Source organism: Lepidochelys kempii, chromosome 9 (genome assembly GCF_965140265.1).
Source record: "Lepidochelys kempii isolate rLepKem1 chromosome 9, rLepKem1.hap2, whole genome shotgun sequence".
NCBI classification, from domain to species: Eukaryota; Metazoa; Chordata; order Testudines; family Cheloniidae; genus Lepidochelys; species Lepidochelys kempii.
In genome coordinates this window covers 62,536,036-62,557,972 of record NC_133264.1, presented here as the reverse complement: position 1 = coordinate 62,557,972, position 21,937 = coordinate 62,536,036, and the positions used below count along the sequence as shown (strand labels likewise).

At 43.7% G+C, this 21,937-nt stretch overlaps 1 protein-coding gene across 2 annotated transcripts; it reads left to right on the top strand.

Moving 5' to 3' along the window:
• Positions 1-237: 237 nt before the first annotated feature.
• Positions 238-16,233, top strand: LOC140917575 (ras-related GTP-binding protein A). 2 transcript variants are annotated; one of them, XM_073360698.1, is made up of 11 exons: positions 289-319; positions 1,176-1,209; positions 3,382-3,508; positions 3,791-3,890; positions 4,934-5,000; positions 5,837-6,059; positions 9,648-9,743; positions 11,544-11,666; positions 12,884-12,975; positions 14,163-14,278; positions 15,690-16,233. In XM_073360698.1, the coding sequence occupies exons 3-11, from the start codon at positions 3,413-3,415 to the stop codon at positions 15,785-15,787; spliced, it is 1,011 nt and encodes a 336-aa protein (XP_073216799.1). In that variant the 5' UTR covers positions 289-319; positions 1,176-1,209; positions 3,382-3,412; the 3' UTR covers positions 15,788-16,233. The 2 variants fall into 2 exon arrangements, with proteins under 2 accessions (XP_073216801.1, XP_073216799.1); XM_073360700.1 differs by lacking the exon at positions 3,382-3,508 and having other exon boundaries at positions 238-319.
• The last annotated feature ends 5,704 nt before the right edge of the window (positions 16,234-21,937 follow it).

Sequence of the window (21,937 nt, the reverse complement as noted above, 5' to 3'; positions counted from 1 at the left end):
GGCAGCCTAGTCCCGAGTCTCGTGAGCCAGGGGCGCAGGGGGTGTCCCGGGGGCCGCATCCGAAGGAGGAGAGACCCCGCCGGGCGGCTGGCTCAGGCAAGGCCGAGGCCTCGGGGCCTAGCGGGGGGATTGTCTCTCTCTGCGCGCCGAGCCCTGCCCCCAGGACCCCCCGCTGGGCGCGGGCTGGGAGAGACCCCCCCCCCCGACCCGCTGCGCTCGCACAGCCCCCGCTCGCCAGGGAGGCGGCCTGGGGCGCAGAGCAGGGACCCCCCGCCCCACCGCGGGGTCGGCCCAGGCGGCGCCGCGCTCAGAGCCAGAGGTAACGGGGGCGAGGGGCCGGGGCAGCAGGGTCTGGGGTTGCTGTGGGGATGCAGTGACTGTGAGGGGGTCAGTGTGGCTGGCTGGGGTGAGGGGGGTATGAGTATCTGGGTTTAAAAGGCACGGGGTAGAGCAGGATCACTGACATGAAGGGGGAGTTGCGATGGGCAGGGCTCAGTATGTGAATGGCTGTGTAATAACCTGGGGTGCGGGGAACGCTGTGTAGGGTGTAACTAGGGGGTTTGTATAGGGCTAAAGATTAATTTGTTTCGGGTGTAATGTCAGAGGTTGTGGGGTGGTTAGAGGATAATGGGGGATATTAGGGTATGTGGGAGCATGTGACTAGTTTGCCTTGGGGTGGTTAGTGTGTACATGAGTGACCAATGGTGAACGGGAAGGGTCATGGGGATTTGTGCGTTTGGTTGGAATTACTTACTGTTGGGGTTTAGAGAATGGGTACTATGTGGAACAGTAATGTGGGGGTTAATTTAAATGTGGGAATAGAAGTGTTGCTAATTGACAGTGCTGCGGGGGAATGGAGAGAGAGAGAGTGTGGGGGTATTAGGAGTTTGACATGCTGGTGGAGGGTGTCCTGTCATTTTCCACCACACACTGAATTTCTCTTATGTCTAATTTAACTACATAGTTAAGAGAGGTGTAAGCATGGGTGTTTTAAGGATCTCTTTATGATAGGATGTTTTTGCTAAAGATTCCTTCAGCTCTTTTGCCTGAGACAAAAGTTGTAAAGTGCCTTCTGTAACTCTCCCTGTTATCTGGGTTGTGATGAAGTTGTTAACTGGAGCAGAGGAAAGTACAGCAGTGTAACAGGGATGCTTGTCTTTGTCTTAAATCTGTAGGTGGGTGATGCCAAGCACAGCCATGAAGAAAAAGGTAAGAATTGGATTACACACTCTCTGTTTTTGCTACCTACGTTGGCAAATGCTGATCAAGTTTCCCTTTGAACCTAGCAAAATACCTTTGAGATCCCAAAGGGCTCATCAGATACCTTCTGGTGTGGAAGCCCATTTGGTGTGAGTGCTTGCACTAGTCTCATGGTATGATCTTCATGATTGTCAAGTGACCATTAATACTCAAAGACCTCTTTCGCATCCTGCGGTAGTGATACCTGCTGTGTCCTTCACTTAACATGATAGGACTTGAAAATTAGTATTTCTCAAATATTTTGATAATCAGAGCAGCTGGGCTTGTGCAAAGTGGAACCTGCCATAGTAACCACTAATTGAATACACCTCACTCATGGCAAATACTTAAGTAAAAATTTAGTGTTAAGGGGAGAAAATGTGTTATGCTCTAGTTTATATGTATGTATGTAATGAAACACTCCTGATCTCTGTCATAGAAATGTGCTTTGGAAGGTTATATTTGCATTGAGGGGTTCAAGTGATATCTTATCTGGAGAGGGAAGTTTGGTTGTCTTCAATAGTGATTGGAAGCCAATGATGGAAATATAGCTCCTCTACTCAGAATTAGGAGTGTAGATATTACAGTGATAACTGTATTAGAAATGCCTAAGATTGCTAACTAAAGAATGTGACTACTCTTGTATGTTTTACTTGGATCAGATTTCTCCTCTTCCCCCATATTGGGGTCTAGTCCCTTTGAAAAGCCACCAGAGGAATTGGTGGTGGAATCTCACACCTTTGAATTTAGATTTGATTTTAAATTGGATAGCGCTATGTCTAACTATTACAACAGGCTGACGCTCATGCAGACATTTCTTCACCAATTTTGTTGTGAAGCAAGATCAGATATCTCTCCTTCTTTTGGCCTCTTATATGCAATCACCAGAGAACACTATACTTGGGGGTTAGCTTCAAAGAGTCTGAGACACATTACAGGGCCTGTCTGCATCTTTGAAGAAGAGTATGTTGCCATTCTTCTGCTGCAAAGTCCACCAAAACCTGTTATCCTGAACTCTGTTATGCTGTGGGAGCACTTCAACTAGTCTGTACCTTAATGATGTGGTGAGCTGCTTTTGGAAGGGAACTAGTTAGCCTATAAATGTGATTCTTCTCAGAAAAGTGACTAAAAATAGCAAGGTGGGATTCCATGTCAATTGGTTAAGTCTGAAATTTGTTTTCTAGTTGTAAACCATGCTCTGAGATCTGTAAACTCTGGGACCTGAGAATCAAGCGGGTATCTTCCTGACTCATACTCTATTGCCAGTCAAAGGTTCTGTAGGACAGCTTCAGCGTAGCGTTGCATCTTTTTTTTTTTTTTTTTAAACCCTGCTGTCTATAATAGGATTTCAGAGGTGTTTCCAAAGGCAGAACTTTTGTTTTGGGACTGGAACTTGGCTAATGATTCTTTTGATAGTGTGAGCCAATCCCTGCTGCTATAAAATCATTTAGGGTTGCTACTGAGCCATTCAAATTATATCTCACACAAAAAACCAAAAACCTAATCACAATGTCTCCTGCTCTTTCATGGCCTGCTGACCTGGGAAGCAAGAGATTGGGATTGCATCTGTGCCTCCTGTGTAGCAGTACTGGGTAGTCAAATTATACTGGTCCGTCTGCTTTTAAACTTCTTTCTGCCTTCCAGCATGTTCACATCTAAAAGCCAGATGTGGATTTCATTTCACAGTCAGGGAGGAGAATCTGATTCTTGTATTGTGAGGTGGACTGTACAAAACATAAGAAGAGTGGTGAGGGGAGGGCAGAGGACATGGAATGGTCAAGTGCTTTTTTTAAAATGTTTGGGATTAAATGTTTTTGGCTCATCAAATCCTTGTTCTCTGATGAATCAGGAAGAGCAAGCTTTCATCTTAAGTGCCAGTGTGTTTGGAGAACATGTGTGGAGGCTGGGGAAGTGAAAGATTAAAAACTACTTCAAAAATAAATGTAGCTCTTCACTGGATGTCTGAAATCCAGCTGTGAACTCTGCAGAGTGCCTTCTCAATGTATGTAGCAGAAATGATCTCAGGTTGACTTTCTCTGTGACACATTCATGCATTGTGATTGTTTTTTATTGGCATGGGGGTCAAGATGAGAAGAATGAATAAGCTTCAAGAACCACAGTAACTTTTCTTCTGGATTTTAGGAAACTATACAATCAATACTAGGGACAGGGTATGCAGCTCCCTGAGAGTGATCTGACTATGGGGAAGGAAGAAAGCAAAAGCCAAGGAGAAGAGGAATGGTCCTTCTGTGTGTTGAGTAAATGGAAGGCATGTAAAGTGACAGTGAGAGTTTTATAGTGTGTAATGCTTGTTAATTGACCATGGATATCAAGGAATTAAGAACACGTCTTCCAGTCATTCAGGTGTAAGACTTTTGTTTGCTAGCCTTTTTTGAGGCGTCCAAATCACGATATGCACAGGTCAAGTCCTCTGTGCATGGGGCTACTAAAACCTTTTGTCTTTACACCATTAGTATTTAGGCATTAAAGAGCCATGGAGAAGCCAGTGTTCACTGTAGTTGAACTCTTCTCTCTTGCCTTTCCTTACCAGGTGCTGTTGATGGGTAAAAGTGGGTCTGGAAAGACCAGCATGAGATCCATTATCTTTGCAAACTACATCGCCAGAGACACACGGCGCCTTGGTGCCACAAGTAAGATCTTGGTCTCTTATTGACTCCTTATTGATGCCTGTGCTCTTGAACTTGAGTTAACATTTAAGACCATCTGCACAGAGATGCAAGGCAGTTACCCACTGAGACTCTCCCCTTTCCTCTGTGGATGGAGTAATAGGGTGTCTCTTTTGTCTGCTGGGCCCCTCCATGAGGGGTCTGGCTGAAAATCTGAGCCAAAGTACCTTGGATGTGGGTGAGGTGGACTGATCCCTCTCCTTTAAGCTGTGGGCCAGAGGGTAACTTTAAATGTTGATGCAAATAGAGTTCTGATGCTAATGCTTTTCCACTGACCCTGCCTTCCCACGAAGAAGTGTTCAGAATTGCTGATGAACCCTCCAGAGAAGACCTGACTTCTCTATGCCAACACAATGATTTTGGGCAGTAATAAACTTGCTAGAGAGTGGGGCTCAGTGGTCTTAGCAGAAAGACCTCTGCATAGATGATTCTGCAATACGCAATACTCCATATCCATTGAAGGTAGGACATGGGGTCTTAATCTGCAGCAAGGGAGATTTAGGACAGATATTAGGAAAAGGTTTCTAAATATAAGGGTAGTTAAGCTCTGGAATAGGTTTCCAAGGGAGACCCCATAATTGGACGTTTTTAAAAACATGTTGGATAAACATCTATCAGGGATGGTCTAAGTTTACTTAGTCCTGCCACAGCACAGCGGGCTGGACTTAATGACATCATGAGATCCCTTCCAGCCCTACATTTCTATGATTCTATATTCATCCATGGCAGAATATACCTAGTAAAGCTGAGTAGCTGGAATTCCACACTTACAGCTCTGGGCTTCAAAGAGTCACCGTAAATCACATTTTCAACTGTGTTGGATGGTAACTTTCCAGTAGTTCCCCTTTTCAGTTGATCTGTGTTTCATGTACATGTGGTATCAGATTACGGAGCCTGAGTGTTGGTCTCTGTGTTAAGGTGTTCGCCCCACACTGGGGTTACCAGATGTCCCAATTTTACAGGGACAACATAAGAACAGTTATTAGACTTCTCTTGTCTCTTTCCAGTTGACGTGGAGCACTCCCATGTTCGATTTCTGGGAAACCTGGTGCTGAACCTGTGGGACTGTGGAGGGTAGGTGTTGTCTGTTCTTTTGCTTGTGAAACCCATGGAGGTGGCTGTGGCAACTAGGATGGTGATCTGATACATTAGGAGGCTGTCCTTTTAGCTAAAGTGGGATAGGAATGCTTTCTGTGTATTAAGTGAACTGTTGATGAAGGCTTATAGAACTGTAGATGGACCCATATAATTAATAAACCACATCATAAACTCAGACTTGGGGGCGGGGTGAAAGGTGCTGACTTGATGATCATGGAGCCCAAAGTAACCTCTCCATGGGATGGGGAGTAAACTGCCTCTCCCTTTCCTCACTGCTTCTTTATCCTGTCAAAACAATGTCTCTGAGCCTTGCAAAATAGATGAGCTACCTCTAGGGCTGCAGAATTGTTGCTGGAAATGGATTCTAGTACTTTTTGTTTTGGGGTCATTGCTTCAGATAGGACCAGACTGGTAGTGTTGGCCCACTAGCTTTTGTTAAATGAATTGGGGGTGGCACTGTGGTTCCTGATGGGTAGCTGTCCATAGAAGAAGCCCTCTCGTTGGCACTCAGCAGAGATGGGAAAGGCATAAAGGCTGAACAGCCTTCTGATGAATGGACTTGGTTTCCTATAAAAAGTTGATATACTCAAGTGGGGCAAGGATGGGGCTCACTTGAAAGAGTAAGCTTACACCGCCCATACTGTACCTGTTCTGTGCCTAAGTAGAGGACTTCAGTTTCTACAGTTGCTGTATTGATAGCTCAGTCCTCATACATAATAGACTTTCTTGGCAATGCAGACAAATGGGTAAACGAAGCTGGTCTGATTGATCTAACTGGAGTCCCTTTGCCTTGCTGCTATGCCCCTTCTCAGACAAGACACCTTCATGGAGAACTACTTCACCAGCCAGCGGGACAACATCTTCCGCAATGTGGAAGTCCTGATCTATGTCTTCGACGTGGAGAGTCGCGAGCTGGAGAAGGACATGCACTACTACCAGTCGTGTCTGGAGGCTATCCTGCAGAACTCTCCTGATGCCAAGATCTTCTGCCTAGTGCACAAGATGGATCTAGTGCAGGAGGACCAGCGTGATCTGGTAAGGAGCTAAGCATTGCCTTATCAGTGTGGACTCTGTAACAGAGAGCACGCATAATGTTTCCATCTTTCACTTTAAACGTAGTCACACCCGCACTTTCTCCAGAAAGGTTTTTTCAGGTTTGTGTGTGGGGAAAATCTCTGAAAAGTTGAGTTGCTCCCAACCTCCAAACCTGTAGTCTCCATGCTACTGCTGGCCCATTTTGTATAATGCCTGTCTAATGACCTACACAGAGAAGAGACTCTCCATGCCAAATTACCTGTAATCTTCTCCTTTATGGTGTCAGTTTTAGCATCGTTACCAATTTTTGGGATAGGTGGCACAAAGAAAAACTCAAAAGGTGTAACCTCCCTGTTGTACGTCAAAGGTTTAGGTGATCAACTCTATTACCATTATGCTGCTGGTTCAAATCCAGCTCAGCTGCGTATTGAATAAAAATAGTTACCACGTGTCAGCTGTTTAGCCTGTGTTGTAAATTGGGGAAGTCTCAATCTCAATCCTAGTGGACAGATGTCCACATCACAGTTGGCACTAGCCAACACAGAGACTGACAGTTGTAAGCAAAGGGGCCATGGACTATGAACTGGCATTGAGTCTGACCTGCCTTCTTGCTCAGATGTATGCGCTGGCTGAAGTACAGCCAAGTATTTCCAGCACTCGGCGCAAAACCTGCGGAGACACTTAAGGATGGAGTTCCAAAGTGCCCAGCAGCTCCTGTTATTCCTAGGACAGGAGTGAGATTCCCCATTGTTCTCAGTGGCAGCTGTTGCATGCTGCACTCTGTCTTCAATCTGGGCCATGGTAATCTTTCAGTGAGAAAGCTATACCCAACTCCTGGTGTTAGATGAGAAATTTAACTTTTTGGGTTAGATACATTTCTTTATGACACATGCACACCCCTAGCTCTGCGGTTGATCATCAACCTGGTTCAGACCTGGAGATCACTTCTTTGGTCTAGTGCAGCGGTTCTCAAACTTTAGTAACCTGAGGACCCCCACTTTGGTTTAAAATTTTTGCCACTGACCCCTAAGCCTGCAGCTCAGCCCCAGGCCCCATCCCCACCCCATCCCACCTCTTCCTGCCCCCACTCTACCCTTGCCCCTCCTCTTCTATGCCTCTTTCTGCCACCTCCCCCAAGTGCCCCCATTCCCCTCCTCACCCTCCCTCCCAGCACCTCCTGCACGCTGGGGAGGAGCAGGAGGAGTTTAGGGAGGGAGGGGGAGGAGTTGATCAGTGGGGTCAGTAGCCCCGGACATGATTCCTCCCACTCCCCTCCCAATGCCTCCTGCACGCCGGGAACAGTTGTTCCCTGGTGTACAGGAAGCACTGGGATGGGAGGAGGAGGAGTTGGTCAGCAGGGTCCGTGGACCCCCTGGCAGACGCCAGTTTGAGAAACGCTGGTCTAGCGTACTCAACGCACTGAACTCTTCGTCACTTCCAGCTTGATACATCTCTGTCCGGATGTGCAACGAAGGGCTCGGAGAAGAGCAAGTTGGCCACGTGGGTGAAGCCGCAGGCTGGTCTTCCCTGGGTAGACAAACTTCTTCAATGAAACAAATTGGCTCACAAATCAGCAGATACTAGCTAGTGTTCTGAGTCTCATTTTGTCACTCTAGCTCGACCTGGCTGTAACTTAAAGCATTTTCCTTCTGGAGCTTGTTTGAATGTTACCTTCCATCCTCCCCAGCAAGGGGTCAGGAATGTCCTGGACTCTGCATAAGTTAAATGAAAGCTGGTTCCATAGGGCTGTGATGCTTGATATTTCAGTTTGCTGTCCAGTAATTATTAACATCGGTATCCACACCAACCAACTGCATATGAATTCTAACCATTCTCTGAAATAAGGAAAGGCATGGGGGGTGAAATAGTGCAGTGACACAACTTGCAAGCATTGCAGCCCCTCTAGTAGGAACTGCTTTGAGGTATCTACTTGTCTCCTTTGAGTCAGGGATTCTGTCTGTTTGCTTGGGCCTAACTGTTGACCTGACTTGAAAGTAGTGCCAAATTGTGGACCTTGATGTCTTGTGTGTATTGGGTTACGTAGTCGATCAGGAGGTTTCTGGATGTTCCCTGCTTTCACGTTCCTGAAAACAGATTAAAAATAGCTTGTGGAAATCAGGAATATAAACCCTGTGACGTGGGTCAGCTTTCAGGTTGGGGCCTTCTTAAGCATACGAATCTCAAATGTCTTAAGGTTGGGGTCTCTTGTGGATTGGAATATCAGAGAAAAAGAGGAGAAACCTCAAAGAAATCAAAATGCTGTTGATCTTCAGCATGTTGTTAACACACTGGGCTGGGATAGAAATGATTTTTTCCCTATCCCTGTTCATTCCTAATGTCCACTTCTGAGGCTTCCTGCCTCATAGATGTGGGTGGAACAGATAGTCTGGATTTTGCCAGTGAATTTACTATGAATAATTTACTTTTTCCACACCAGGGGGCTCACTGCTAGCTGTTTACCTTGCTTTTGTAATGATTTCTTAAGTTCTGATATCTTGGAAAGTCTTATTTTGACCCATCTCAGCTATTTTTAAACCATAACCTGTAAGAGCAGAGTAAGGTGTGGGACAGTGGGGTTATGCAGTGACTACTTAACCCATGGCAGCTTAGTTAATGCAGCACACTTCATTGTAAGGGTTTTCTCCCATTCTCTTTTAACCTGAATGCCTATTAAGTCCTTGTTCACATTTGTAAGTCTATGAGTAGGGCTCTACCAAATTCACGGTCCATTTTCACAAATTTCACAGTCATAGCATTTTTAAAACCTTGAATTTCACAGTTTCAGATATTTAAACCTTAAATTTCACAGTGTTTTTCACAGTAGGGTAGGGCCCTATCTATGAGTAAACTTGGAACTCATGAAATATAACATGACTAATGATTATTATCGGAGCCAGGCATGTACAAGCAGCAATTGTGCACACTTCTCCTGCGCAGCTCTGCCAATTCACCTGGTTCCTAACCTGTAGCACGCACAATTTTCCAGTCCTGAGGTCCCACCCAGCTCTGCTGATGTAACTCAGTTTTGATCTGCAGCCCCCTGTTCTTCCAGTCATGGATCCCTCAGACAGCTCTACTAGTGCACCTCTATTCTGGCCTGCAGCATCCTCAGCTGCTCTGGCACTGGAAAATATTGTGCGCCCTTGAGTTCTGTTTTGAAATGCAAAGTTCTTACTATAAATGTGGTAAAATAACCACAGCAGAAGCATTCACCAAAAAACAGGAATGTATGTGTTCATCTAGGACAGTGGTGCTCAGACTGAGGCTCGGGAGCTGCAAGTGGCTCTTCAATGTGTCTTTTGTGGCTCTTTGCAGCATATAATATTAAAACACAGTGTGATATTAATTATTAACCAATGTAAGCTATTAACCAATCAGGATGCTTTCACTATGTTATTAACCAATTGTTGATAAAATAATACTTAGTCAAAATAATCAAGAAAAAAATTATGTATATAAAAATAGTAAATGAAACCATGAATTAACACTACTGTTGCTCTTTTGGGTAATGTTAATTGCTGATTTGGCTCCTGAACCACTGAGGTCTGAGTATCACTAATCTAAAAATATCAAACTTCTGTCTTCCAGATTTTTAAAGAGAGGGAGGAAGACCTGAGACGACTGTCCCGCCCCCTGGAGTGTGCATGCTTTAGAACGTCCATCTGGGATGAAACACTTTATAAGGTTTGAATGGCTGCTTCTCTTCATGGGTGGGATTTCCCTTCATCTTCCTCCTGCTCTACTGTTGTGTAAGCTGCATTGTCAGTTGCTGCAGAGTTCCATAGCTTGACTGGACTCCCCTAACCCTTTAACTTCTAAATGTTTTCTGAAACAAGTGGTTCCATTCTGGCTGTTCAAGTGGTAGGGCTGATCGCAGTTAAATTGCTGGCTTCATAAAATAAATCCACCTTTCCTTTCTCCCATCAGTATTCTGGTTCATAGTCCTGTATCTTCCTGTTAATACTGCCCACATACTCTCTGCCCAATTCATTTAGAAGGACCCTCCACCCCACTTAACACAATAATGTGTTCAGCCAGTGCAGAATTGTTTCCATGTTCTATTTTCTAGGACATTGTCAAGTAGTCAATGACTCAAGTGTTTGGGCTTCCACACATCTGCCTGGGAGACTACTTCATAGTCTGGAAGCTTATCTTGATATCTAGCCTAAACTTTCCTTACCTTCATGCTTCTCAGTTACCTATTAAGATCTCCCTCCAGATATTGGGGTCATGGATGTTACATGGATCAGATTGAGAGAAAATTATGGTTCTACAAATGTGCCACAACCATCTCAATGGGCAAAGGTAGTGAGAGCCCATTAGCCTTCTTGATAGACTGACGTTCATAGGAGTTGATCTTCTGGCAGTCCCTTTGACTTCAGTGGGAGGTGAAGCTGGGCACCTTCTAAAATCTATCCATGAGTACAAAGAATGCCCCAGCCTACAGTATGTGGGATCAGCCTGAATGAAGCTGATCCAGGCTGCACCCTCCTGAAATTAGTTTTTCTGTGTCTTTAGTGTGTACACTGGTCCCATACTGAATGCATTTAGCACATTTCCCTTTTGAGAGCCAACTAGATGCAGATTGGCTAACCTTTCTTCTTAAATGGATCCCTGCAGCCAGCCGGTCAGTCATTGTGGATGCTCTTGTTTATGCTTCATATTGAAGTGCCCAGAGGCAGAACTGCATCATTCTAGGTACAGTCCCATAAGAGCTCTGTATTGAAAATGAATATTTTGGACTTTCTGCCTTCAGACAAGGTGAAACCTCAATTGTTCCCTTGAGCACCAGAGAAATGCCAATTAAATATAAAAAAGCTTTGGTTTTGCCCAATTTGCTTGTATGTTGGAATTCTAATACACAAGCAAATCACTGTCTGTATACTATGCTTGGCATAGGCAGTGAGGTGAAGCCCTTACAGACTGAGGGCCTGATCCTGAGATGTGCTGAGCACCTGTAACTCCACTGGAGCCAACTGTAATTGAGCGCTTGTCATCTCTGGGGATCGGTCCCTGAGTTAATGCAGTGGTTCAGAGCCTTCTGCTGTTACTTCTATGGGTACACAGCAGAGATCTGCTTATTTCCAAGCAAGAAAACAGAAACCTGTGAGGCGTTAGCTGGGAGCAGTAAACAAATGCTTCTCCTCTGGAAACATGGGTTCAAATTCAGCCCAGACATCACCTGGCAAATAGATGGTATCAGACTAGTCCCTGCAAGATTTTTGCATGTATCACGATTTGACGTGGCTGGTAGATTGATCAAGAAAAAGTGTGGGACTGGAACACCAGTGGGGGCCATAACCATAATTGAAGTGTGTGGGCACAGAGAGATGGGAGAAGCTTGCATAACTCCTGTCTCTGCTATCATTGACTGTAGCCTGAATTCGCTGACTCTTACAAGCACTTTGCATAACAAGAGAGGGAGGATGGGGACACCCTTATGCAATCCTCATAGCACTCACTGTACTTTTTGTCTTCTGACAGGCTTGGTCCAGTATAGTCTATCAGCTGATTCCTAATGTCCAGCAACTAGAAATGAACCTGAGGAACTTTGCTCAGATTATAGAAGCAGATGAAGTTCTTTTGTTTGAGAGAGCCACTTTCCTGGTGAGAACTGCCGTCCCTGCTCTTTGCTGTGTCCATTTGCTCCTTGGCCCTGTCCCTTAAGGAGGCAGATTCATGATTATAAAATGCACAGGGTCCTTGTATGAAAAGCACTGTAGAGTGCAAAGGACTCAGGTGGGGTTGATGACCATAACACATGCTAGGTGGAAGTTCCAGGTTGCAGAACTTTTCATTCAGTGCCTTTATGACAGAGGGAGTAAGGGCTTGCCTAGGCAGGGAAGCTATTCTGAAATAAGGTAGGATGTGAATTTAATGCACAAGAGCTATTTATGTGGATTAAGCCAAACTAAACAAAGGCACACTCAGTGTGGAATAAACGTGTCCACGTGGAGAGTTATGGTGCAGATTTTCACTTCCTCCCAGGTGGTACTTAAACCGTTCAGGGTCCCTCTGTTGCTGAGTACCTGATCCAATATAAACCTAATCCTGAGAGCTGGTTGAAAACTTTCCTCAAAACTTTCTTCCTGACACAATGTCGTGCTTTCTAAATGAAAACTTTTGTAGAAAGTTATTTTGTTTGGAACTTTCCACTTAAACAAACAAAATTTTTGGTTTTGTTTTTTAATGGAAAATTTAGGGAACCACATCTTTCTTGAAATTGCCATCTTTCAATATGCTCTACTAGTTTCTGAGGGGTTTTGTAAATTAGTATGACATTAATGATCAATGTGATTGACAGCATTGTAATAAACCCCTATTTTCACATAACTCTTGAAAACAGCTATTTTGGGGACAGAAGCTTCTCATGCTCACAGCTTAAAAGTGACTGTTTTACAAAAAATATAAATTTCTGGATTTTTCTGCACTCTCATATCTTTGTAACTTCGCCATGGACTTAGTCCTCCTCGAGGAGAAATCTGTTTGACACACTTGAAGAAACTCTGTTGAAAAACATCATTATGCGTATTTGGTAATCGTACTGGACATGCATGCAGTGTGAGGATTAGCTGGGTCCAGATACATGCACGTTTGTTTGAATATGCAATCAGATTTTTTTAAAAATTAAATTTAAAACTATTTAGTGCATTCTTGACAGCTTTCTAAAAGACATTCTGCTTGTTCTTGTCTCAGTGTGGGGGCAAGATGAAGCATGGGCAATTGCAGGGCAAGGAAGAGGAGATCCTCAGGACTCATTAGGAGATGTGCTGGTGGATGGGAACTTCTGCTTTGATTGCTGAGTTAGTGATTTTTCCTTGCAGGTTATTTCCCATTATCAGTGCAAAGAACAGCGCGATATCCACAGATTTGAGAAAATCAGCAATATTATTAAACAGTTCAAGCTGAGCTGCAGGTGAGATGAATTATCTGTGTATTTACGTTACTAAGAACTGGAAATCTTTAGACTCTGGGTGAGTGCCATCAGCCCGACTTGGCTGTGTTGATGTCCATCTACCCTGGCTAGGCAGAAATGATAACTTTGTCAACCAGACACGCCTTGTAAATTCTCTGTAGCACATCCTGGCCTTGAATTGAGTTATGGTTCTATGGATAATAGGCCACTAGAGAAGTTCTTATTCAGAAAGGTATTAGAATGTATCCTGTTTAATCATGACTCAGTTTTTCATGCCTTTCATCTTTTTTTGGGGGGGTGAGTGGGGTGTTCATTGAAAGAGGTTCTGAAACAGTTTTGCTCCCATCCTTTTTTCTTCTGGGTTCTGCAGAGAAGTTATAGTACTGAGCTTGTGACCTAATGACAGTTACTGATGACACTTAGAGGCACTGCAAATCTAAGAAAAGCACTTAGTTATGGGCGCAAGAACCAAAAAGCTGGTTTGAGAGAGGAAGCACTTGCTCAAACAAATTTAGCAACAGTCACAAAAGGAAAGCAGAAGACTTAAGACAAAGTTAAACTTTGAAATAGGTTTTTGTTTTTTTTTCCCAAAATTGCTCCACTTTTGCCCTTCCATCCCTAATACTTGAAAAGATTTAGAACACTAATAGGGTAGGAGCAGATGAATAGCTACATGTGTGCTTTAGTAGGCTGTTTCCAGAGTCTTCAGTTTACTACTCTCTTCTCTTGCTGGTCCACAGAGTCATTCTGCTATTGTTGACTTTCAGTCTGTGCTGAATGGTTCCAGCATGCACTGGTCAGGAGACACTGACTGTTGGGGGTGTAGCAAACTCAAACAGGTGTCGGTCACTATTGTGCAGTGCAAAAGCTGTTTTTTATTAAGTGTAAAAAGAGAACACTAACCCACCATGGCTAGTCAGTACTGAACAGAGAGCCTTGCTTAAATTGTGTTCAAGTTTTGTAACCATGAAGTAAATAAAAAATATAGCCACAGATTTTGTATCTGTCAAAAACAAAAACCTAGTGTCACCTACTGGCTCAGTTCTTATTTTACAAAGAAAGCTGTGCAGTTATGAATACATGATGTGACTAAAGTGATCTCTAGGTATGAGGTGCTTTGTAAATACAGTGATTGCTTTTGAAATGGTCACATAACAGGAGTTAACTCTTTTCTTTCCTCCTCACAGTAAGCTGGCTGCTTCTTTCCAGAGCATGGAAGTCAGGAACTCTAACTTTGCTGCTTTCATTGACATCTTCACATCGAATACATATGTGATGGTGGTCATGTCTGATCCTTCCATACGTAAGTTTAATAGAGCATAGGCATCTATTGTGTCGCTTTTACAGGGACCAAGAGCTAGTTAAACTTACATTTGGCTCTTGATACCATAAATGAGTACCCACCTACACTGTACAATCAGTGAAGCCCCTAAGACAGTTAAAACAGTTTAATTCTGGAATTGTGGATAGGACTTACACATGTTAAGTGTGCTTCACCATGGTTTGGGAACATTGGTTAAAAGATGGCTTGATCATGCAGTGCAAACAGCACCAGACTTTGCAAATCAAGTTCTTCTCTGCTGTTTCTCAGCATGGTGATTAATACAGGTGGGAGTTTATTCAGGCAATGTCAGTTAACATGTCTATTCTAGTAAAGCTGCGCATAGTAAATATTCTTTGCCAGATCTAATCTGGCAGCTGGGCTGTGAGTTTTAGGCCTAAACTTGAATGTGGGCATTTTCTAGGTGAATTGTTGTGCTTTGTTAGTTAGATCCAATTATGGATGCATTTTCCTTTTTAACTCAAGAAGAAATTGATAGATAAAATTACCATTGCTTACAGCCAAAGGGTGCAGGCCCTTGTATGTTCTTTGGTAACATGTTTTCCTATTGCGCACTATGAAACTGCTTTTTGTATTACGCTATTTGAGGATTTTAAGTGAGATAGCCATACGGCACATGGGCCTAGTGCTGTGATTCCCTGAGAGCAGAAAATACCTTTTAAAAACTACTTTACTGTATTTGGTTAGCCCCATGCATTTAATCCTACCAGTCTGGGGGCTTGCTACCAGCTGTGACATTATCCTTTGGAAGCTCACAAATGGGAAGCTAAGAAAAAGCTGAAGGACCTTCCTTCCATAATCACAATTCCTGTTAACAAACCTTGCATCAATACAGTATACCTTCACTAGGTGCTCCCTTTGGGTCTCAGACAGCACCACTCAGGGATCATCCAGCAGGGCAACCCAATCTTGCCTGCTCTGCCCCTTATATTACATCCTCAGTGGCCTGGGAGTAGCAAAACAGACCTGGTAGAACTCACTTTTTAGATTAGTGGTACTTTTTCATAAGCACTAGACCCTTTAGGAAGAGAGGTCCTGTTTCCGTATGTTAGTTTTCCTCTCGAGAGTTTGATCAGTGAAATCTGACATTGGTCAATGTAAAATATTCCCTTTTCAGTGCTAAACAAGGTGGCAACTTGCCTTGTTTGTTTCACTCCTGGTGAAACCTGTAGCTATGGAGCTTTAGGGGAAACATGAACCAAAACCACACAGAGCTTTGTGGCTTCAGTCCTGCTGCTGTGAACCAAAACTCCTGCGATTTACACTACAGGGAGCCTTCCTAGCTAACCTTTCCAGGCAGCTTTTAACTCCTGGTGAGCTAATTACTCACATCCTTTCTGGTTTTTCCTCTCTTGCCCCTTCTTCCCACTAGCTTCTGCAGCTACACTGATCAACATCCGCAACGCTAGGAAACACTTTGAGAAGCTGGAGAGAGTGGATGGACCAAAGCACAGTCTGCTCATGCGCTGAACACTGGCCAAGCCACATGGTCTTTGGGGGAGAAAAGTTGGAACTGCAGTTTTTTTAGGAGAATCTAACAATGTGGGTGTCTTTGTGGGCTTTGAAATGAGTGTGCTGCTTACCACCGCAATCTTCTTTATTTTTTTCTCCTTTTAACATTGGACACTAGTCATTTGGATGATGTCTGGATACACAGTGGAACTTTAAGAGAGACTTCCTGGCACACTAGGGGTTGGGGAAGATGCAAGGGCAGGTGATTTGCACTTGGCCTGATAAGCCTAGTTGCCATAGTCACGCACACTGAAGCCTTTATGGATGTTTTCCTGTATTCCAGGTGATCATATAAATCACAAGGATGGAATATTACTATTTTATCAGCAAGTTGCTAGGATACATTTATAAATTTCTCCTTGTCTTCAGTCATGAAAATAAATTTTTGCTACCAGGGACTTTGATTCCCAGAGCTCTGGAAGTGATTATTTTTCCTTTTAAAATGTTGTTTTGAAGCTTTGCCATTGGACAGGCAAACAGGTACATAGCTGCATTTCTCCTTTCTTATTACCTGGGCCTTTTTTAACCAGATCCTCATTTGAGAGAGAGTTTCTACTGTGTCAAAATTCATTTAATCCAGAAGAGTCATAGTCAGAATGACCATTTATTTGTCATCTTAATCTTTTTGTTTGTTTTGTTTTGCTATGATTTTAGGCATGCCAGAATGAAGATCATCCTTGTTATATGAAAGGAGCTGAAAGTAATACTCCCACTTAACAAGATAGTAGTCCTGGCATTCAGGTTTTCTTCCTCCTGAGCAGAGAGATGCTGAGAAGGGCAAGGGACAAGTGTACAGAAGTCAGATGAGATAACAGATCTCATTGCCCTGCTGAAAATGTTGCAGTCGGTCATCTGTGATCTCAAAAAGGCAGTCTGACAATATTAGACACCAATGTGACTCTACATTATGGTCTAATTTGTTTTACTGGACTTGTGCTTGATTCTCCATTAAACGCAGGAAAACTAAAGCACTGTCAATTAGGGAAACCTATAACCTGTAAGAGTTGTTGAATGAGCTGATGTTCCTTTGAGCAATTATTTCTGCATACACAGTGATGTTACTCTAGGAAAAAGAGGACATATTGAATCTAAAACAGGTGTGGCACTTGTTTTATATAATCCCTCACTCTATCATGTTGCCTCAAAGTCAAGCTAGTAAACGGTAAGTTTTTCACGATGTGAGCACTGAAATGTGAAGTGCGTATCTTAGCTTGACACAAGCTAATAAGATGCCCCCAAATGTTTATCATCTCTAAATCTTTGCATTATTTTATACTAGTGCCCCAAACAGCCTACTCAACAGGCATGTTTACATAAAGATTCTGTATGACTAGCACGATCTTCAATCAAATAGCTGTCAAACCAGCATCCCAGCAAGCGTGGAATTCTCTATTGTCCATGTGTATATTGAAGAGTCAGACATTTGAGTACCTGGGAGACTTATGACTGGACTATAAAAGTACAAGAAGCTTTAGTAGTATGTAGTGCTTCCAGGAAGAAGGATATGGAGGACAGAGGCAGAACGTGGAATGTGAAGTGTTGGTGTGGGATATACCAGCCACTAGCAGCTTAATCTGGTCCCTACTTTTAGTAGCAAGCAGTGAAATTGCCACGCCTTTTTTCATTTTATTGACTACTATCTCTGTTCTAAGTTCAATCAGTGGAGTTCTTCCTGCTTTTCTTTTTTTCCACCCAAGAACTATCCTCAGTGCTCTTCTGACAAAGGAGGTGGACTCAGTCCTTATCTGCTATGCTAACATGCTGGCTGAGTTCAGGGAACTTCAACTCATGAAACCTCCAAACAATTAGCAAGAAGGGTTCTGAGCCTGTACTTGAGAGCCTTCCTCCTGCAAACTTCAAACGTTGCTGAGGAAGCAGAAAATGGCCTGTAGGTACAAATTCTGAACATTCTCCTCTGAAGGCTGAGACCTCTGTTGTTTTGCCTTAGATTTAATCTCACCATCCCCTGACGCAGCTAAACAGTACTCTTTTCTGGTTAGAGCAGGTTGGAGTTGTGTGTTGGGGGAAATGTTTGAATGCTGGACCTCTGAGGATGAAATATGATGAGTTGGCTGCGGGAATAGAAAGCCCCACAGTTACTTTCCCATGATTACTAAAATGAATGCTAAAAAAATGGAAAAGTAGCTCTGAGTTTGAAAACTGTTTATCTCTGATTCCCTCGCAGGAAAGTTTAATGGGGCTGTGGCTAGCATGTGAAAGCAGAACAATATTGAAAATGTTATCTGCCCTGGAAGGGTCCTCTTCCTCATTCCACATACCTGTTTACTGTACAGATCAATGTGAGCCTGAAGTGAAGCCTAATGCTCAGCTTTGCATTCTGTAAACTTCTCAGGGCAAGTGTTATGATAGAAACCCACAGTGGTGTTAGCTGGGGCACTGTAAGTCATCTGAGGTGTATTTGTGCTTAGTAAGGGTCCTTTCAAGCAGGCCCCTGGCTGCTGTCCTGTGGCTGACACATGCACTTTTCGTACTGGTATGCCAAAGCAGCAGCATCTGGACATGGATCCTTCAGCTGGAAGGGCTTTTATGTCAGTTTAACAGGTGCAAGTTACACACTAAACTGTGGTGAAAGTGGACTAAATTGGTGGTTTTTCCTTACTTTTCTGAATGTTGTCATCCCCCAGCTGCTCCAAAGGCTGAATTGCTACTGGATTACTCTACCTATCTGTCAGTACATTGGATGGTATTTATTTCTGCATTTAGTCCAGTAGCAACCATTAGTTTAAAATCTGTTGGCACCCTTATAGTCAGAGGTAGAAGTGCTGCTGGCAGGGGGCAGTGTTTAGCTTTGCCATCTGTGAGGCCCTGCAACATGATGGCTGAAATTCCGAAACAGCAGCTATTACAGAAGCAGTGTTTCACAGACCCGGATCGGCTCCTCACACAGAGTTGTTCTAACAGCATTTAAATCACCATTTCAGTACCTCTGTGGCTAGCCTGGCTCAACCTCGTGAATGGAACGGAAGTCTTGGTGAAAGATGTAAATGCAACTCGTATGTTGCAGGAACTAAATTTTACAGGGCTCTCTGCTGCCTTTTGTGTGTCTCAGGTAGATGCAGGATTTAACATTACTCTGTGTTGCCTGCATGCTAAGGGAACAGGTTAAAGACGAATACCATGCTACATTGGGTTAACCACTCAGATACCGGCTATATAAAAACACTCTTAATCCTTACTGTAAAACCCCAGTGTACCTGGGTAGCTAATAACTTTTTCCTTCTAAGCTGCTCCTCCTCCTGACCCTTTCTTCCCACGATCTCATCTCATCTCTATTGCTCCTGTGCAACCTGTCTTTAATCTACATAGTTTTGCCAGGGCTGAGGCTGGGGCAGGTGTTGTAGGCTCAGCTGTTCCCTTCTAAATTTAAAAGTACAGGTTATAATAGTCTTTTGGTACAATTCTTAGTGCTGCCACTCTTTTTGTGTTTGTACTGTAGCCACTTGCTTCCCCCTGCTGTCTGAATTAGGCTACAGCATAGAGGAAAAGACTTATTATCCAAAGTAGAACTCTTACCCTTCTTTAAATGTGGCTTATAAAAATGAATCTTTACTTCCTATCAGAATTTTGCAAGATCAACTGATGTGATGATCATGAAGGTGTCTATGGTGATTCTCAGAGAACCCCTTTTATTTTATAAAGCTGTTCCTGCAGCCCCTTATCCTTGTATGGCATGAGGCTCTGGGCATTTAATGGATGTCGAAGGCTGGGCATTGTCCTTGAAATGCGACAAACACAGTTTGCAACTTTTTTTCCCATTCGTGGGTAAGGTGCTTAAAATTCTCGCTTGGTTTTTGTTCCCTGCCTCCTCTGATGATCAGAAGTACAAAACACTGAAAGCAGCATCTCTGGTTGGGTGATAGTGCCTTGTTTTTGATTCAAGGCACCCTTGCCACAGTCTTGTTGAAAAGTTGTCATCTCCTCCTCTTCCCCACTGAGTGTACGTGGAGATTGGCAAGTCCTGTATGGGTTGGCCTCTCACTGTGCCATTAGAACTGGCATCGAGTTTGCTGATGATTGTGGATGTGGGCCATCCAAAGACTTACTGGCCCAGGACACGCTCTCTGCTGAACTATCAAATGGTCACTATCGTAGCAATAAACCACATTCAGACTTTCACTAGCAACTGTTAGGCCTAAACTAGTACCTGGCTAGACATCTTACTGCAGGGAATTACATGCAGTACACTCTGGGTGTATAGAAAAGAACAAGCTACTATTCAGTGGTGCCACAGAAGGGCAAATGAACTAATAGATGTTTGATGTAAAAAGTTTTAGGACTCAAAGAACCTGCAAGTACTCTATGTAAAGAACAACGTTATCATTATCAGCAGCATTGATTCAGCCCTTATCCTTCCTGGAGTTCCATGTTGTATGTGGTTTGTGACTTTAACCGAGGACTCATCTATTTAACTGAAGTTTCCTGCAGTATCCTTGCCCCAAATTCCTCCCATGTCCCTCTGTTGTACAGTGTGCTCTGTGTTGATGGATTACTGCGCTCTATCCCAGAGGTGCCTGCATTTCTGTCTGTGTATGAAGTTTGTGAAGCACATTTGTTTGAAAGATCTTGTATAATTAGTGTAAGGAGGAAATTTACAACCTCCTTGAAAGTCAAATCAGGATTTCCATGTAGGGAACAACCCCATAGCAAACTAAGAGGCTTTCAGTAAAATGGGGCAGGAGGTGGGGAATCCTAGTGAACGTATGGCCGTGACTTTTGTACCTGGGATGGTTATGCAAATAGTGGGGTGCTGTCTCCAACAGAACTGAAGGGTTGCATATAAGCAGTGTTATCAGGAAGGCTGTAATTTGTGCTGATTTTATGACTTGCGTACTTGCTCAGCACACCAAGAGTTATTAGCAACGTACTGCATTTGGCTGGGCTACAAGGGTCTCTGACCTGCAGAATGATCCAGTTGGAGGGGCTGAGTGGCTGTACTATAAACTGAGATTCAAGTGGCCAAAAGTGATGGCCAAATCACAACTTCAATCCACAGGTTTGGGGGTGGGGGAGAGTAATTTATGGCTAATGTGCCGATCCTCCCCCCATCCTGGTCATTGCCTGGTCTCCTTTTGCAATCCTGTGTGGTGGCTTGCTGAGTTGTCCTTTGCTGTATGTTCAGTGATGATCAGATCTGTGGTTGATGTTGAAGCTGGAGGCATAGCAAATGGACATGAGGCTAGAACTAACTTGACTTAGGGGGATTAGATCAGTGAGGGCTGCAGGTAATGAGGGAGGTTTGGCCCTATTAAGTCTGAAGCTCTATGCCACAGGAGCGGCCATTAGCAGGTGCTCCCATTGCGGGGTGACTTGATTGTATTCACTTACACAGCAAAGAGGAATAATTCTCTCCACTGCAGCAAATATAAGGGGGAATTCTCTGGCCTGTGTACTGCAGAGGGTCACAGTGATGCCTTCATGGTCTTTTCAGACTGAGCTCTTTTAATACCCTCACAGTGTTACTACCTCATATAACAATGCACTCTTTTCCCCAACAATAGTGTGCGATCCGAGCTGTGGAAAGGAGTCGTCCAGTGGAGCACAGTTGTAAAAGTTGGACATTTTGGTTTAGGAATTGGGAGACCTGAGTTCCATTCCCAGCTCTGACACTGCCTCTCTGTGTGACCTTGGGCAGGTCACATTGTCTCTTCATGCCTCAGTTTCGCCATCTGTAACATCAGATAAGGACAGCTCTCTCCCAGCAGTTTTGTGAATGTGAATGAATTTCTGTGAACCACTGTGCCCTCCTCTGTCCTTCTGCAGGAGGATCGCAAAGTGTTGCTGGGTTTGGCATAAAATAGAGTGAGGGAAGTGGGTTGAGATGGCCCCTGAAGGAGAGGCTTAGCTGTAACTATGAATCTTTCTTTTGGGTTTGTGTTGCCGCCATATGTGGCATTTGAACAAACTTATTTGGGAAAATACATCTTTCTAAAAGGCTACAGGAACTATGCCAAGAGGCAGGGTGGTAGTACGGGTGTGGGCTGGGAAGGAGGGGACATATGCTCTTCTACTTAATAAAGCTTTTCTACTTAATAAGCAATACTGAGGTACTTGTCATGCTGGTATTCAATTGCCAAGATACAATTTTGG

Bases quoted from the DNA above. Each gene is read 5' to 3' on its own strand.
- LOC140917575 (XM_073360698.1), top strand. From the start codon at position 3,413: ATGCAGCTCCCTGAGAGTGATCTGACTATGGGGAAGGAAGAAAGCAAA. The intron at 9,744-11,543 runs GTTTGAATGGCT...GTCTTCTGACAG, and splicing joins GGGATGAAACACTTTATAAG to GCTTGGTCCAGTATAGTCTA. The intron at 11,667-12,883 runs GTGAGAACTGCC...TTTTCCTTGCAG, and splicing joins TTGAGAGAGCCACTTTCCTG to GTTATTTCCCATTATCAGTG.